Source organism: Clarias gariepinus, chromosome 12, assembly GCF_024256425.1.
Source record: "Clarias gariepinus isolate MV-2021 ecotype Netherlands chromosome 12, CGAR_prim_01v2, whole genome shotgun sequence".
Taxonomy (NCBI): Eukaryota; Metazoa; Chordata; class Actinopteri; order Siluriformes; family Clariidae; genus Clarias; species Clarias gariepinus.
Genome location: NC_071111.1, coordinates 14,685,058 through 14,702,741, shown reverse-complemented (window position 1 = coordinate 14,702,741; position 17,684 = coordinate 14,685,058). Strand labels below are relative to the sequence as shown.

Below are 17,684 nucleotides of genomic sequence, written 5' to 3'. Positions count from 1 at the left end.
CGCAAGAAATCTAGGGCATGTTTTATAAAGTGTAATCACTTCACACAACTGCCATTGATAAGCTGCATGAACAGGCAGTCTGCAATGGAAGGAAATCAGCCCTAGCCTACTTCATACTATTCTTTGTGTTTATGCATTCATTCATTTATTTGTTTATTAAATTTTTTATTAAGCTACTAATGGCACTTACTCTGCTACAGCATCCCCTGTATGTACAAAGAATGGACCAGAGACACATTTGCAGGATGGGCGATCATCCACTGCACAAAACTAATACTTATAACTTACTAATAACTATGAGACATGTTGGGGAGGTCCTTCATTGCCACATCAAGTGGGAGTTGACGACTGTTTTGATTTACTCCCCTGAACTTTCCACCCATGTTGGCCATGTTAAAAATGTACCATCCTGCATCCTGGAAAAGTGCAAGTTCAAAAAGTCACAGTCAGAAATTTGTAGGTTACAGATTACAGGGCGAGGTGTCACCAGGATGACCAGGATAAAAATTTGGTAGTAAGAGGTTTGTTAAATTAAAACACATTTATTTACCTGGGTCAAGTATGATAAGAATATAATCAGCACTCCTCAGTTACCAGCCCTCATTGTTCGGACCGCGACCCCCACGGATATCCTGGCAATTGACGACTTGTGGGAAGGAAGTGAACATGAAAGGGAGCAAGTGCAAAGACACCTAGAATAGAGATTTGCAGACCAGTTTCAATGTATTTCCCCTGTGTCCCAACCAGGAGTCAGATTGAGGCTTGCCACCAAGGACCTGCGATTGCCCAAGGGATGTGATAAACTAGGCCATCACTACATCAGCCTATTTAAAATCCTCCCACATGTTAACAATTTTAGATACAGAATTGTCCTGCCATGCAACATCCGTATCTCCATTTCTTTTCATATCTCTTACCCTAAACCTGTCCAGCCCAGGCCCTTGTTAAAGGCCACCCCGTGTCACCAGATTTGTGATCATGCTTAGCCCCAGCGATTGCAGTTTGCCTCTTCACCAACTGCTGCCTGTTTGACTACTCCCATCTCTGCTAACAATATTTGATTTGTTTGCATTTAATTAAATTATTTTTTTTCTTTTTAACCCGCTTGCATCCTCCAGAGTTCAGTTGTAATTTTATCAAATTAAAGTAAGTACTTTATTTGTTGCTTTCTTTGGTGTTTATTTATTGTAACTATTAATTTGTACACTGACACTATGAACCAACTGCTTGTGAAAGTTTGTTTGGAAAAAACTGTTTCAAAAGTAATGACTTTAATGGTTTTAATAGCGGCTCAATTTGTTGAAACTGAGTTTAATTATCAAGGAGCTGCAGATCAGAATCAGATGGCTGCTCTAAATCTGAGCATATTGATGAGCTAAACTGAGTCAAATTTCCAATTTAACTGTGATTGCAGATAGATTGTGACAGATTTGATAGGTGATACGGTGGCTTTATGGTTAGCACTGTCACCTTGCATGGAGTTTGCATGTTCTTCCTGTGCTTTGTAGGTTTCCTCCACATGGATTTCCTTCTCCCACAGTCCAAAGACATGCAGATTAGGCTAGTTGGTGTTCCCAAGTTGCCTGTAGTGTGTGAATGTTGACTACCAGGCTGTAAAAATGGGAATAAATACAGTGCTCACTATTGGCCACCATTGGCCCTAGTTGGACTACAAAGGTTCCTGGATGGATGGATGGATGTGACAGATGGATTAAACAAAATAGACACAATTAATGTCTCATAATTATCATTTCTGATGATGGTCATATATAACTCTTAAAAAGCTTGCAGTTTATAAAGAAATCTAGGAAGATGGTGTAATGTGAACCAGCCCTAATAGGGAGGTAAATCGGTTTTCCTTGTGCCCTCCACTTTTAGCCTTTCCTCATCGCCGTCTTCTGTAACAGGTCTCCATGACAGACGGACACGAGAAACCAATCAGGCGGGGGAGAACCTGAGCCAGCCGCGTCCACTGCTACGTCACTATTGGGCTGTTTTAGACGGACAGGCGGGATTAGCCAATCAGGCGTTGGAGTCTGTGAGCGCTGCGTCGCTATTGGTTGTTCTCGAGAGAGTCGGGTCTGTCATGTTGAGTATTAATGAGCGCTGGGCAGCGCAGCGGCATGTCAGTGGGGAAACGGGGCGGAAGACGGAGACACGCATCCGACAATCTGGAGAAAGGTTAGCGCGAGTTCAGGATAACATCCAGGGGAGCGGAGCCTCTCCTGTGCTGGTGGACTTTTACGCTGATCATTTGGAAGGAGCATCGTCTTTCTTGTGCGTAACGGAAAGAAGATCGAGTCGCCCGATTGTGGTCTACTGCGCCAGATGGGTACACACGGAATACACCTCGCATCCCTGCTTATGGACTGACTTCTACACGTAAGTTAAAACGTACCGTCTCTTTCATTTCATCATCTAGATAAAGGTGTGATGGCGTCGCCGCATTAAAAGAAAGTTTAAAAATAAAACAGGCATTGCGTAAATTTGTCTACCTGGAAATTCCTCCTGTATAAAGTCAGGGGAATAAAAAGAAAGATCTAACCCTAGGTCCATGCGGTATTTGTAACGTGTTCTTCACTCCGCCGACGTGTGAGCGCGCGCGACCGCGCGCCGCATCGAATTGATCTGATGATTATTATTTTCACGCTCCATCATATAACCGGTCGCGTTCATGAGACTGGAGTAGGTGTGCGCGTGAACGCAGCGGCTGTGATCCTGTTCGTTTGGACTGAAAGGATGTTTTGCATCTCTCCCTCTCTCGCGCGCGCGCTCTCTCTCTCTCTCTCGAGCTCTCTCACTTCTTAAATCACCCTGTTGCAGTCAGTGCGGTCGCACACGGACGCCGCGCGCGCCTCCTCCATTAACATGCGCGCGCGCGCCGCTGTGAATAGTGTCGTTGTGATTCCGGATCCATTCCCTCTATGAGCGACTTGCATTCATCGCTTTGGCGTCATTAATGCCACCGGCACCTCTTATGCATGCGACACTTCACTTCACCCCAATCTGTTAGCCACATAACCTCTGGCTTTATCAGAGAAACCCGGGCTTGCAATGCTGGATTTCATTCTCTTTCCCAGGCCTTATAGAAGCGCTGCGTCCTACACCTAGTGACAGATGTGCAGTCACACAAATAGTCCATCATTATGTCATTTGCTCCTGCTGTCTTAGTCGTGACACAGTCTATGAAATGCAGGCCCATGTTCTAATTCACTATCATTAAGCTTTCATTTCACCATATGCTACTTGTTATGAAGTAAGCAGCTGAGCACAACATTAGTTCATCACCATGCCAGGATGTGCAAAGTGATAAACAATATCCAGTTCCTCTATTAGTAGAAGACCTTGCGCTAATATTATCACCTATTGTAGGAATCTCTGCGAACACTGTCAGGATACAGTTGCTTGAGACCCATTTGCTAGATAATGCAATTAGCAGTATGTTTTGTAGCCCAAGGATGCGTGATTGCTCTGAAGACATTTTCTTTTCATTTTCATCTCTGATTCTACTGTATGTTGAGATTCTAAAGAGCTTCTACATCGTAAATGGTCTCCTGCTGCACAGCATGCACCACAAAGCAGTGTGTGTGGGTGTGTGTATTAAGAGCAAATTTATATAGCCTTGGAGTGTCAGAGTGGAAAGGAAACTGTGTGGGCTGTCGAACATTTCACAATAACATGTGAAAATATGGCTGGGGAGTCATGACTTAGACAGACACGTTGGGTGCTCATAACCTGAGTCCAAAATAACGAAAGTGCTCCAAAATCAAAATGGATTCCTTTATAACTTTCTCAATGCAGTAATTACATATTTTCTATACAGTGTTGTTGTTGTTTTTTAGCGCATGATACTGTAATACTTTATTTTATTTGATACTCCTCGTTCTTCTTCTTTTTTAATTACCCTGGTATGAATTCTTCACTTTGGATGGGAACTCGTAACAGCATATAAAAAAAAAAACATCAGCCAAACAAATGCCAAAGTATTTAATTCTTTTAAATGATGTTTCATGCATTATATCAAGTATGTAGTTTTGTGTTAGAAACTAACACAAGCCTGTTTATGCCACTGAGAAATAGAGCAAAAACATCAGATGGCCACTGCTGTGTTTGTCAGTCTGCTTCAGGATCAGACCAGTTCTTATAGAAAAGATCTGCATGGCTGATTTTCTGGACAAGACTCAGCTAGCAGCTTGTTAGATAAGGCAGTCAAACCTATTAAATCCATCCATGATTTTCTCTCTTTTAAGATTCTAAGCTTTGAGCCAATTATTGTAATTTTACATGGAATGCTTTATAGATAACTGGTTGTTCACGGTATAGGATTATTCAATTAAATTGAAATTGAATCATTTGCAAATTGTTCATGCAGAATAGCTTTTCCACACACTTTCACACACTTCTACAACTGTATACTGTAATAATGAACAATTCCACTATCTGCTGTCATCCAGAAGATCCCAGTACCGCCTCACATGGTTTTTCCTAGTTTTTGTCGCCTCTGGCTTACTCATTAGATATCTAAGTCAATATCCAAATTCCTTGAATGCTGCTTTGCGTGAATGTTGCACTATTTTTAAGTGCTATACAAAGGAATGAAATTGAACTTGCAGTGAAAAATCTCTAAGAATCTTCCTTAATTTATATAATACATACAACTCAAGTTTAGGTCAGATTAAATACAGCATTTATAAAACTCAAAGCTAACAAAGGAAAACTACAAAGAATACATGGTTAGGCTCTTAAAATAAAAATAAAACGGCTTGCCAGCAATAAAATCGTTTCACTGTTGTATTTTCATTGATCCTACTCAGGAAACCTATTCCCTGCTGGCTCATAGCCTGCTGACCAGTTATATATTATTCATATCAAGGTAGCTGAGAACCTCAAAGACTACTCCATGTAGCAGATTTGCACATGGAAATTGAATTTACTCCACATTTTCAACAGTTTCTTAAACGTCAGCATTCAGTTTTTTTTCACATAAAGTATATCAAGTGCACATTTAAGCATGTAATTAATTTCAGATATTTAACCAAGATTATCCAGTTTTTTACTTCTGCCTCAAGAGCTCATCTTAGGAATGACAATTGAATGACCAGAGGGGTTAAAACTCAGGATGCTGGCTGGGGAAGCTGCAAAGTGTGGGGTCCATTGGTTAATTTGGAACATTGATTCTTCATTAACCGCTGACTCACTCCTGATTTGCAAGCACGCAGGAGCAGGTGCGAGGGGGTAAAACTCCAATCGCCTTGCACATGGACCTTCATTATGCACACACATTGCTTAGCGGGACCTGTTTAATGGACTCCGCTCTTACTTTGGAAATAATCTAATGGTAAATCAATAAAGTGAAGGGCACAGGGAGGACCAGCAGCCTTAACTTCACCACCCACTGAGAGGCTTATTCTGAATGCCACAAAAACATGGGCAGGCCCATATAAAACCAGCAATGATAATACCTAGGACTGGGAAAGACAGCGTGTTAATATCCACTTGATCATAATTTACTATGACCTGTCTCTGTCATGCATCGGCCAATTTCCACAAAGCAGTAAGCAGTTCTACTGCTGCTCTACTTTCCAGCGATTTGACCTTTATGTCTGTGGAGATCTGAGCAGAGGAAGTGTAATGTCTTCCCCTGAGGATGCACTATATCCTCCTGTTACTAAACCAGTATCACACCACATCTGTTCTCGCACAGTACCCCTTGTTTTTGTTTTTCATCTTAAAAATTGTGATTCTTATGCAGCCTTCATTTTAAACAGTTTAACAGTTGTTTTTTTTTACATAACATAACTAAACCTATGATACGTAAGTTAACATAGGCACTAAAACATTTTTAAGCTAAATTTATAATATACATTTTTAAATTCTATTTGTACTATAAAAGACAAAAATTGCGCACTGTTAAAGAATTCTTTGGTTGAGGTCGGCGAGCTTAGAACACAGAATGGGACTTGCTCACCAGGGGCTGATTAAGTGGCATAATGACGGAAGACAGAACAGCAAATGACAACGTTACTGGCAATGTCAGACATTTTTGATTAAAATCTTCATGTGTGACCACTGCTACAGTACTCATCTAAAAAGAATAATAAAATAATAAAAAAAAAACAATAGGAGGACAGCATCGGAGGATGCACATCTCACAGGGGAGCTGCAAATACTGTAATCACAAGGGCAAAACCAATAAAAACAGGCTAATGGACAAACACTCCTTTTTAACTCAAGGTCAATTCGAAGGGTGTTTATGTTTATGGCACCAAGCAGACTGATGGCGATCATTAGAATTTTTACATTTTCTTTATTCACAGGTGTATCCTTGTTCATTGTTTAAAACTTATATTGAACACAAGGTTTTATTTGATTCTTTTATTGTAATCTGTTTATAAGTAACTGTAATTCCTGAACATTTTTCTACTCACATAAACACATTAGGACTAAGTTGACATGATAAAAAAGAAAAGAAGAAAAGAAATTACTATCTGGTTGCGCTTCATTTAAGAAAGGTTTCCCTAGCAGATGCACTGAAGGCTTAAGAGAGAGACCCTCCGGTATGGTGATTTCTCCATGCAAGAATTTACATCCCAGTCTTGATACACTCACAGTAGACATATGAGTCTGAGTTACTTCATTAGAGTTGGCAGGTTGCTGACCTCTTTGTTCCTTTGTTCAAACACATGGTCATATAGACTTAATTATAACATTCCAAGCTCAGCATTGACACAATAACAGGTGAGTTCCAATCTATAGTTCCAGCCACTGGATTTGCTCAGTGATGGTGCAGTATATCACGATTGCGATTAGATGCATTTATCTTGATATTCCATCTGCACCAGTATTAGCTGAATTCCTCTCTGTCTGCTAATCCATGAGCCACTATGCGAGCTATTGCCATTTAAGTCCTACAGGCACTTAAGTCCTACAAGCTTTGTTCTAAGGCCCTTAGTCTGTGTGTTTTCACCTTTACTAAACTGGGTTAAGGATAATTTCCCTCATTTGTCTCTGACTGCAATATTGCCTGCCTCCATTCTGAAGCATTGACTGGCTGTAAATTGCACCAGGATATATTTGGAACAAGAAAAACATTAGTCTGTGTTTGTGTATCTCTACAAAAAGGTTTAACACATAATGCTGATGTTACATAAACCTAGAGTATTGCGTTCCATTTTTTAAATATTTTGACCATATTTCAATAAACATAAATCATTTTGAGGATGTACAGGGTTGCAATTAAGCATATTGTTCTGGTGCTTTAATTCTTGATGCTGGCACGTAATATTTACCACATTAGTTACGAGTAAGACTATCCACCAGTGCCAAACTGGCAAAATGTCAATGAAAAATATATTACTTGTGACTGCATGGGTTTTAGAAATGCTTAGCCAGTTCAGTTCACTAGGAAAAGTATACAGAAATATCATAAAACATATATGACTTAAAACAAAAAATCGATGCTGTTAATTGGTGCCTAAATCAGACATATAGATTGTCCTTACTGTTTGTAATTCTTTTGTACTAAAGACTTCTGAGATGTGACACCATTTCTAATGATCTGAAGATGGATGGATGGATGGATGGATGGATGGACATGTACTTGACATTTATGGGGCATCTAGATTTTGGCAAGAGTGAAAGGTCTTAATATATCTTTTGAGGACGGAGAAAAGACAACTATTGTGGTCAAACTCAATACAGAACAAACAAGGACATGTATTTAGGGAGCAGATCAAGGCAGATCGGGACTGACTCAGAATAGGTGAATAACAATTTCCTTTTATTGGCCAATTTATGTCAGGCCAGGCTCTTTCAATAATTGACATCCTTGGATGTCTCTGGTCAGTCACTGCTTACTGGCCAAAATAAAAGTAACAAAAATCTTTCTTATTTTGTCTATTTTATGTGAACTTTACAAGGCTTTATATTTTTTAATCAACTGAATAATTGTAAGGTGTAAAAGTTTCATGGTTGTTTCTGGTGTTTAAAAGAAAGAAATACATATTAAAATTTTTTTTTTTCTTTCTGCATTGCTTGGCATGCCACTTTTCTCCCTCGGCCAGGAGATCTATATGACAACGTGATAAATACTGATGCCATTCACTCAAATATCTTTCAAGAAGGATTCCGTCATATTCCGTGGGACAAGACTGTTTACACTTTGTCCCTTGTGTAAAAGTCGCTACACCTCTTCTGTCTTCTTTAAAGTACCAGCCAAGTTTAAAATGCAGAACAATAAAATATAGAGCAAGGTCAAAGGCACTCACCATAGATGCAGTAGGTTTTGGTTAAGTTATACACAGATACAGTACCACATTTTCATACCTAATGATCACGAGTAGCTTGTGTGTGCTCAAGCCCCACAACATCCGCATATAATAAGGGACAAATATTATATAACTAAAAATGCATGGACGTCTATGATTTTTCTGGATTTTAAAGTATATAGACTTTGACTTGTGCGTTTCGAAATGTGACACCACAATGTTTTTAGAGTAGCTTATCAAACCTTCAGACCTTAACAATCCTAGTAAACTGGATTTGAAATGATGTGAATATACCGAGGCGATGCAGATGACATTGTTGACTGAGCACTGATGTAATACAGTATTGTGTTAAATTACCCATGCTTCAGCAAGCTACATTGTTTCATAATACATGAGGTAAAAGGGGCAATTTATTCACAATGTGAATTGCCTTTCCTATTAAACAGTGCAACCATCTTTATAAGGACAAGAAACAAAGTACACAGTAGCATGCTTTAAAAAGGAAGAAAAAAAATGGATAGAGAATTGCATTTAGATAACTATCAAAAGTGACAGATATATTGAGATATTAAAGCATTATTTTGTTAATAAACAGGGAAAAAAATCTGTCTTGGCAGAATTAATTTTAACATCAGTGCAAACCCGGGCTCTGATAAACATAATTTAACGATGACGGGTCATTTGCTGGATCAGAACTGAAAATCAAATGATCAAGCAAATGAGTTCATTTACATATGTGTAATAGAGCAGATGATTTCAAAGTGTCTACCACTGAAACATGCAACGTCTTAATTTGTTTACTTGCTCCTCATTGGCACCAAGTCCTGAATACTTCAACACGTTGAAACTTCGGTGCCCTTCATCAAAATTCTGCATTTTTAGGGAAATAAAAAAGTGAAATTAAAAATGTGTTTTAGAAAATAACACTTTAGTTGTAAAGGTTTTGTAAATAAGATACTGTTAACAAAACGTTTGAGTAATTGTTATTACAAAATACAGTAGAAACATCACACACACTACTTCCAGTGCAGAAATCAGCAGGGGACATCTGACTGTAAGTGTCCCTGATTATGCAAGGAATAGAGGTCTTATCAGAATGCTTTCTGGTTGGATTTATTAACGTGTCATCATACCTTGAGAAATCACTTTTGCATCTGCTGCTGCTTCATTTGAACGCGCTCTCTTGTCTTTGCACTCAGTAAATGTTAAGCAAGCAGCTGGACAGGTATTGATTTCATGATCAGTAATCCAAAAACTGTAGTACTTCTTGTTATAGTTAAAAGCAATAACTGATTTTGGACATCATTAATCTAATGGAGTAACTTACTTATAAACAATAGCACAGTGGACCTTAAATCACTTACTCACTCCCTCTATAACACTCGAACACACTCACTGTATAAATGTGTACAGGGTCATGGGGGGCTTAGGGCACAAGGCAGGGTCCAACCTGAACAGGTTGCCAATCCACTGCAGGGCACACACACACAATCTCATTCACACACTACAGGCAATTATGTGAAAGCCTATTAGCCTAACCTGCATGTCTTTGGACTGTGGGAGGAAAACCGGAACCAAGCACAGGGAGAACATGCATACCCCATGCACACAGACCCGAGGCGGGAATTGTACCTGGACTCCTGGAGGTGCAATGCCACAGTTCTAACCACTAAGCCACCATGCCACTGACCATAATCCTGCTAAATATTTTGCACATGGATCTATTTTGCAAAATAATAGCGCTGCACAATTAATCACATAAAAATAAAAATTGCAATATGGATCTGTGCAAGTATTTAAACATAAAGGCTGCAATTTATTACAGGTAATATAGACCAATCAGCTATAACATTAAAGCACGAAATATTATGCACAATATTGTGTATAGCTACCCTTTGTGCCATCGGTTCAGCATGCCTCCACAAGACCTCTGTGGATGTGCTGCAGTGTCTGTTACTATGACATTAGCGGCAGATGCTTTGGGGGCTGTGGGTGCGGGGTGGGGCCTTGATGGATCGAACCTGTTTGTCAGCACAATAATTTCAATCATTTTTAAGATAATGAATAAATATTGGCAAACATCCTCTTAAGATCATTTGTACGGTTATTTGCTGATAGCCTAGATAAATACATTTGAACACAAAATGGTTCAGTTAATAGTTAGTTTAAGACATATATTGTGATTGTGATTTAATGATCACATTGTGATTTAAAAAAATCTAATTATGCAGTCCTACAAATAATAATAAGTAGACTTTATTTAAGGTATTATGTATTATTTTTAACACTGGAAATTATTTAAGGAGGCACCAAATATAAAATTGCTCATGTGTGGTGGATAACCTGGTGGATATCTGAATTTGAAAGGACGGCACAGAGGAGCCAGAACAGATTGTAAATGAACAGAGACTTGTAATGCACAGCAATGGTTGCACACTTTCACAATGTGGACAATCTTTACTTTCCTACAGTGCCAGGATTTACAGTAAATGGCATTTATTTTTATAGGACAACAGAAATAACTATGGGAGTAATTCTTTGGAGAGCAAGCAGGAGCAGGATTAAAACACAACATATCCTCTTTAAACAAATTGATTTTTTTTACCACCTGACTAGTCGACAGCCTCACACATTAGTGACTAGTGCGAGCAAAGGTCGACTAGTTAACAAGTCTATGCAACCTCGGTCCACTGCAGTCATTTTACAGCAGGAAAAAATCTATAATGGAGCACCAAGTGGATACAGAAAAGGATTAAAGAAGAGAATTGTGGGACTGTTCTTCGTGTTCCCTGTCTGGGCGGGAATATTTTTTGATGGGTATTTTTGTGTGACAAAACAAATTGCTCTGTAACATAGAGTAATACAATGTAGTCTTTTGGAAAAGCAGCGCTGTAGCATGACGAAAGCATGGAAAAATGTCTGATGATGTAATATCGACTGACTTTTTTTTCTATTTGATATTGTATTGTAGTGGCATTGCAGTAATGTCATCACATATCAAGCATGATTTAACGGTTCCAGTATGTGTCATTATGGCTTAGCAATATTCTGTGATATCTTGTTGTAATAACATACAACCTCCTCTCTTTCTCTCTGTCTCCCCCCTTGCTATCTTTTCTTTAGGTGGAAATGGACTGACACAATGAAAGCTGCTCGTAATCACCAGAGAGACTGGTCTTCCACAGAAGTATTATAGAAAAATTAACAGCCTCACCTCCGATTTGCTGAAACACATCTCCCTGAGGCATAAGCTGGCTTGGCTTGTGTGCCCTTTCTTATAACAGCAAAACAAGGAGACTTAGTGAGAGGTCTTTCCGTGGACAGTGTATCGGCAAATCGAAGAAGGAAAGCTCCAGCAACAAATGGTGTATTACTTTTGAAACCATCAAACCATCTAATTTTAAGGAAAAGATTCCTAGAGAAGCTGGCCAAAATGAAGAATAAGTCATTGGTGGATTATTTTGTTCTGGCTTTTGCAATGGCTAACTTTGTTATTGCTGTGGAGGACAAAGAAAGTTGTCCTAAACTTTGTGTGTGTGAGATTAGGCCATGGTTTTCCCCCAGCTCTGTTTATATGGAGGCCTCTACTGTGGACTGCAATGATTTGGGACTTTTTAACCTACCAATGAGATTACCTGCTAATACACAAGTTCTTTTACTACAGACCAATAACATTGCTAAAATCGAAAAATCTTTGGAGTACATGCCCAACATAACTGAGATTGATCTTTCACAAAACAACTTATCCTCAATAAGTGACATCAACTTAGGCCATCTTCCTCACTTGTTGTCCCTGCACATAGAAGAAAACTGGATATGCTCTTTACCAGATAATGCGCTTTCCCAGCTTGGCAACCTTCAGGAACTTTACCTAAACCACAACCTCATCTCCTACATTTCACCTGAAGCTTTCAATGGCCTTCACAATTTGCTAAGACTACATCTTAACTCGAACAGGCTGCAGAGTATAAGCAGTGAGTGGTTTATGTCCCTGTCCAATCTGGATATTCTTATGATTGGGGAAAATCCTGTTGCTTCCATTCAGGACATGAATTTTAAGCCCTTGAGAAACTTGCGAAGTCTTGTCTTAACCAGGATGAACATATCCCAGATTCCAGATAATGCACTGGCAGGTCTGGACAATTTGGAGAGCGTCTCATTCTATGACAACAATTTTCCTCAAGTCCCCCACGGTGCTCTTAAGCATCTAAAGAACCTGAAATTTTTGGACCTTAACAAGAATCCAATTGGAAGAATACAAAAGGGTGACTTCATGGACATGCTGCATCTTAAAGAACTAGGCATCAACAGCATGCCAGAACTGGTGTCTATCGATAGCTTTGCTCTCAACAACCTCCCAGAGCTGACAAAGATTGAAGCTACCAACAATCCCAAATTATCCTACATTCATCCCAAAGCCTTTTACAAGCTTCCTAGACTTGAGACTCTCATGCTGAACAGTAATGCCCTCACGGCGATACACAGGATCACTGTAGAGTCACTGCCCAATCTGCGTGAGGTCAGCATGCATTCCAACCCCATTCGCTGTGACTGTGTAGTCCGCTGGATGAATATGAATAAAACCAACATCCGCTTCATGGAGCCTGACTCCTTGTTTTGTGTGGAACCACCCGAGTATGAAGGTCAGCATGTGCGACAGATTCACTTCAGGGAGATGACGGAGATCTGCCTCCCTCTTATCTCTCCAGACAGCCTGCCCACTCAAGTGGCTGTGGGAAAAGGGAGCTCGTTGTCACTGCATTGCCGGGCATTTGCCGAACCAGAGCCTGATATCTACTGGGTTACACCTTATGGAAACAGGATCCTCCCCAACATGGTGGCAGATAAGTTTTACATGCACCCTGAGGGCACACTCGACATTTATGACATCACTGAGGGTGAAGCTGGACTTTATACTTGTGTGGCACACAATCTTGTTGGTGCAGATCTGAAGTCTGTCTCTGTGGAAGTCAGCGGATACTTTCCACAGCCTACCGGTAGCTCTCTAGATGTCTTCATCCAGTCTGTACAGACCAACTCTATCCTGGTGTCCTGGAAAACCTCTCATGGCAGCTTGGCACCAAACATTAAGTGGTATACAACATCCAATTCCAACCATCCAACTGTGGCCTTCACAGCTAGGGTCCCATCTGATATAAGGATGTATAATCTTACACATCTCACTCCAGCCACACAGTACAAGGTGTGTGTAGACATCCACAATATCAACAGTAAACACAATACCAAGTGTATCAATGTAACAACAAAAGGATTAGTGCAGCCTGTCAAGGATGTTGAGAAGTGGGATACAGCAGTGATCACCATGCTAGGCGTGCTTCTTACCATCATTTCAGTGGCTTGCCTGTTGATTTGTATGTTTCTGAAGAAGTACCACCATTATACGGAGCTTAGGAGATGCCCATCCAAAACAGCGTTGATACCTGAGGGTGGAACACAGTCTGCATTTACAAGGGTCTGGTTTTCTGGGAATGGGATGCCGGCTGCAGTGGAAGTGAAAGCTACTGTCATAAACGTGTTGGACAATTCCTTCTAAGCAGCTCATTTACAGAACTGCAAAAACATTTTTTTTCAGCCTGACAGGGCAAGAAAGGAAAACATGCCATTTCGAATGTTTCTCCTTTTGCCTTGACAAACAGCAAACTATTCAAATGGAAGAGATGTCTTCACATTTAACCAGCGCTATATCCCCTTTTATGACCTGTCTGAGGTGCCAGTGGAAATGGAAATTAGGCCTCAAGGAAGAGGAAATCCAGGACCCTGTGATAAAACATGGATTGCTGTAATTCTGGTCATTCACTGAGTGCAGATGAAACATAGAGCAAAGGATGGTCATATTTTGTACACAGTAAATGACTGTTAATCATGTAAACAGTAGTGAAGCAGTCCCCGTGGTGAAGCAATACCGTCTGTGCTGTACAACATCCATAGACGGGTTAGAGAGAGGCCAATTGTTCATAAAGGGGAACATCTAGTAGAATAGAAAATTATAGTGACTATGGTGTAAATTTTTGATGAAATATATCTTTTTTCTATTTAATAGAGAATTTTGACTACATGGCTACTATTGTTATATTCTATCCAAAAATGTAACAGATCTTCTGTGCAGTAGCCAGGCATTAAACCAGTGTGAATTAACTACAGTATGTAAGTATCTTGCATAATGACACCACACATTTGCTGAATAAAAATGTTGTACATCGTAATTAATAGATTTAAGATACATTAAGATCTTATCAGGATTCAGTGTTAATAAATGCAGAGGAAATATCAGTAACAGGACATGTTGACAATGTTTGTTATAGGAAATCTGTAAAAGGTTGATTATGCCAGGGTAAGTGCCTACTCCAGAACATTTGTAAACCAGGAAAATGTCAGAATGTTACTCATAATGGTTTCATGTCAGACCAGAAGACAGATGACTACACCCCTACATGCCAATCCGAAACCGTCATTGGAAAAATCTCAGTGCTTTGATCATTCTCATGGTTCAAAAGCATTGCGTTCTTGCTTTTGGTGTTTAAAAGCCATTTTTATATTGACTGTGCTGTCTGTGATATCTAAGCACACTAGTCAATGAGACTGTGCAAAGAAGAAAATAATGAATAAATGTCAACGTCTTTTTGGATCAGGATGTTTTCTTGCTCTGCTTTCTTTTGGATGATGTGCAGGGCTCTCCACACTTGTAGGAGCCTGTAGGAACATGTATATGTATCATTAGCAGTTTTATTATTATTATTATTATTAATATTATTTAAAATATTGTTTTTTGTGATGAGAGTTTATTCATGATGCATTTGCAGGTTGATGTTTCTATAGCCAGAGGTGATGATCACTACTGTCCAACTCTATTGAATTTTAAATTGAGACTTCAATGCTGTAAAAATGTCTGAGAATGTTACTTAAAGATCAGTGGCAGCTTATCAATAGTGGCAGGTGAAGCATAACAGCCTTTCAAAAAAAAAAAATATATATCATACACACCCAATTCACACCTCCAAACATTTAAAACTCAGTTAAATACTGTTTACATCTTTTTGAATCAACAGTGATTTAAAAATGATGCAGTCTGACAGGAAGTTGTTGAATCTTATGAAGTGTGTGATGTACAGAAAAAAATTCTTGTACAGTAATATACAATATTTTGCAAAGAGGGAGGTGAATAAGATTTATGGAGTGGGTAATGTTCAAAGATCTTGTGTCCCAGACAAAGAAAGTGATAAAAAGAAGAAATGTATGTCTTTTTTCCAGAATGGCTAATATATATATACACACATACATATACATACAGTGGAACCTCGGATTACGAGCATAATTTGTTCCAGAAGCGGCTCGTATTCCAAAACACTCGTAAATCAAAGCACATTTTCCCATAAGAAATAATGGAAATTAAAATTGTTTGTTCCACAGCCCCCAAAAAATAAATACATACAAATAATTAACACAAAATATAAAGTAAAAATAAAACAAATTAACCTGCAGAGAGAGAGAGAGAGTGTGAACCGGCAACGGTGTCAAATTACGCGCGTGCACACACATAACACACACACTAAAAAACTGACACACACTGACGAGAGAGTGTGTGTGCGAACCTGCGGGGTGTCAAATTACAGGCACACACATAACACACACACTCTGCAGCGCAAGAGAAAGAAAAACACATACACACACTCAAACACTGACACACAGTAAAGGCGAGAGGGAAAGAGAGCGTGTGTGTGTTTGTGTTTGAACAGGCGCTGTGTCAAATTATGCGCACACACACACACTCTGCAGCGCTTTCTCCCAAGAGAAAGAAAAACACACACTCAAACAATGACACACAGTAAAGGTGAGAGAGAAAGAGAGCGTGTGTGTGTGTGAACTGACAGTGTTAAATTATGCGCACACACATAACACACACTCTGCAGCGCAAGAGAAAGAAACACACACACGGATTGATTATACCAGTAAGAGATGAGCACTAAGACCCAGCAGGGGAGATGAATACCCGCAGCTCCAGAGAGAGAAAAACCGTTGGCTCAGTTGAAATGACGCGACGCTCGGTGTCAAAACAAGAAGCACATGCGTTATACATGATACTCTGAGCTCTTAAACCACGACAACGCTCGTTTTTTAAGTCAAAATTTATTTAAAAAATTTTGCTTGTCTTCCGGACAACCGCGTTACTCGTAATCCGAGGTTCCACTGTATATATATATATATATATATATATATATATATATATATATATATTTCACGGATGGTCTGGTTTTAAATATTTTTTTATATTTTAAGATTTTTGAAATTTTGCTGTAACCTGGAAACATTGGTTATTGGTTAATAATAATATCTGCTCTACTGAACAAAAATTTGTGTTAAACTTCTAATAATTCAGCTATTCTACAATATATTTATATGGTGATGTAATTTCAAAATATCGATATCGATTGTAATCACCAAATCGATATTAATAACCAACACTTTCCTTTCATCAAGCCAGATGATGTGTTCACCCATGGTTATATTATGATCAGGCATGGCATTATCTTCAGGTAACCGATTACCTGAAGATAATGTGTTAAACACCCTGTATAAACACTCAACACCAAATTTCTAGATTGTTTTAGACCATTGTCCCCTTTGAAGAAGGCCTGAATTTCACAATAATGGAAATCTATGTACCTGATTGATAGACCTATGTACACTGATAATATTGTATCAGCTGCAACTTGCTACGACTTTCCTTAGAGCACAATAGAGGACTTACATTTATTTATTTATTTATTTATATATTTAGCGGATCCAAGCGGCTGCTCTTAACCTAAAAATCACAAAAAAATGATGAATGATTGTCAGGGACAAACTGACACCAAAGATTTATCAGACGGCTGTGCTCATACATCACCAAGGCTTTCAGCAGTGTAGACACAGCTTTTAGAGGCTGGCTATCTGTCAAAGACAAAGAGTGGCTAAAATATACCCCCCCCCCATCCCCAGCCAATGTCCAGGAACATGAACCCTTATGTCTTTTACCTGCCTTTTTAACATGCATAGAGCAGTCATTACCCTGTACAGTAAGTTTAAAAGTGTTAAAGATTAGGGATGGGAATCACCAGAGAGCACTAAATACGACATTATCACGATATTTAGGTGCTGATTCAATTTATATTGTGATTCTGTAAATATCTCAGTTTAATATTTTTCTTTCGATTTTGTTGTGTCAAAATCAAAGTTTTAAACCTGCAAATAACAAACTTTAATTTAAATTCACACCTACTGTACCACACAGTATGGCAATGTGGGAATAGTTTAAAGCATAATACCTGCAGAATTATAAAAAAAACAGTAATGATATACCAACTTAGACGCCCTTAAAATGTTTAAAACTCAACTTGACTTTGATTGTGTGTCGAGCAG

The 17,684-nt window shown here is 39.1% G+C and overlaps 2 protein-coding genes across 2 annotated transcripts in view; one reads left to right on the top strand and one right to left on the bottom strand.

Annotated features, from left to right (window-relative positions):
* tnnt2e (troponin T2e, cardiac) overlaps window positions 1-17,684 on the bottom strand; it is a 296,670-nt gene that overhangs the window by 240,780 nt on the left and 38,206 nt on the right. The gene's annotated exons all lie outside the window — the stretch shown is intronic.
* Window positions 2,145-14,905, top strand: LOC128534222 (leucine-rich repeat neuronal protein 3). The gene is made up of 2 exons (XM_053508560.1): window positions 2,145-2,382; window positions 11,391-14,905. The coding sequence occupies exon 2, from the start codon at window positions 11,701-11,703 to the stop codon at window positions 13,819-13,821; it is 2,121 nt and encodes a 706-aa protein (XP_053364535.1). The 5' UTR covers window positions 2,145-2,382; window positions 11,391-11,700; the 3' UTR covers window positions 13,822-14,905.

Bases quoted from the DNA above. Each gene is read 5' to 3' on its own strand.
- LOC128534222 (XM_053508560.1), top strand. From the start codon at position 11,701: ATGAAGAATAAGTCATTGGTGGATTATTTTGTTCTGGCTTTTGCAATG.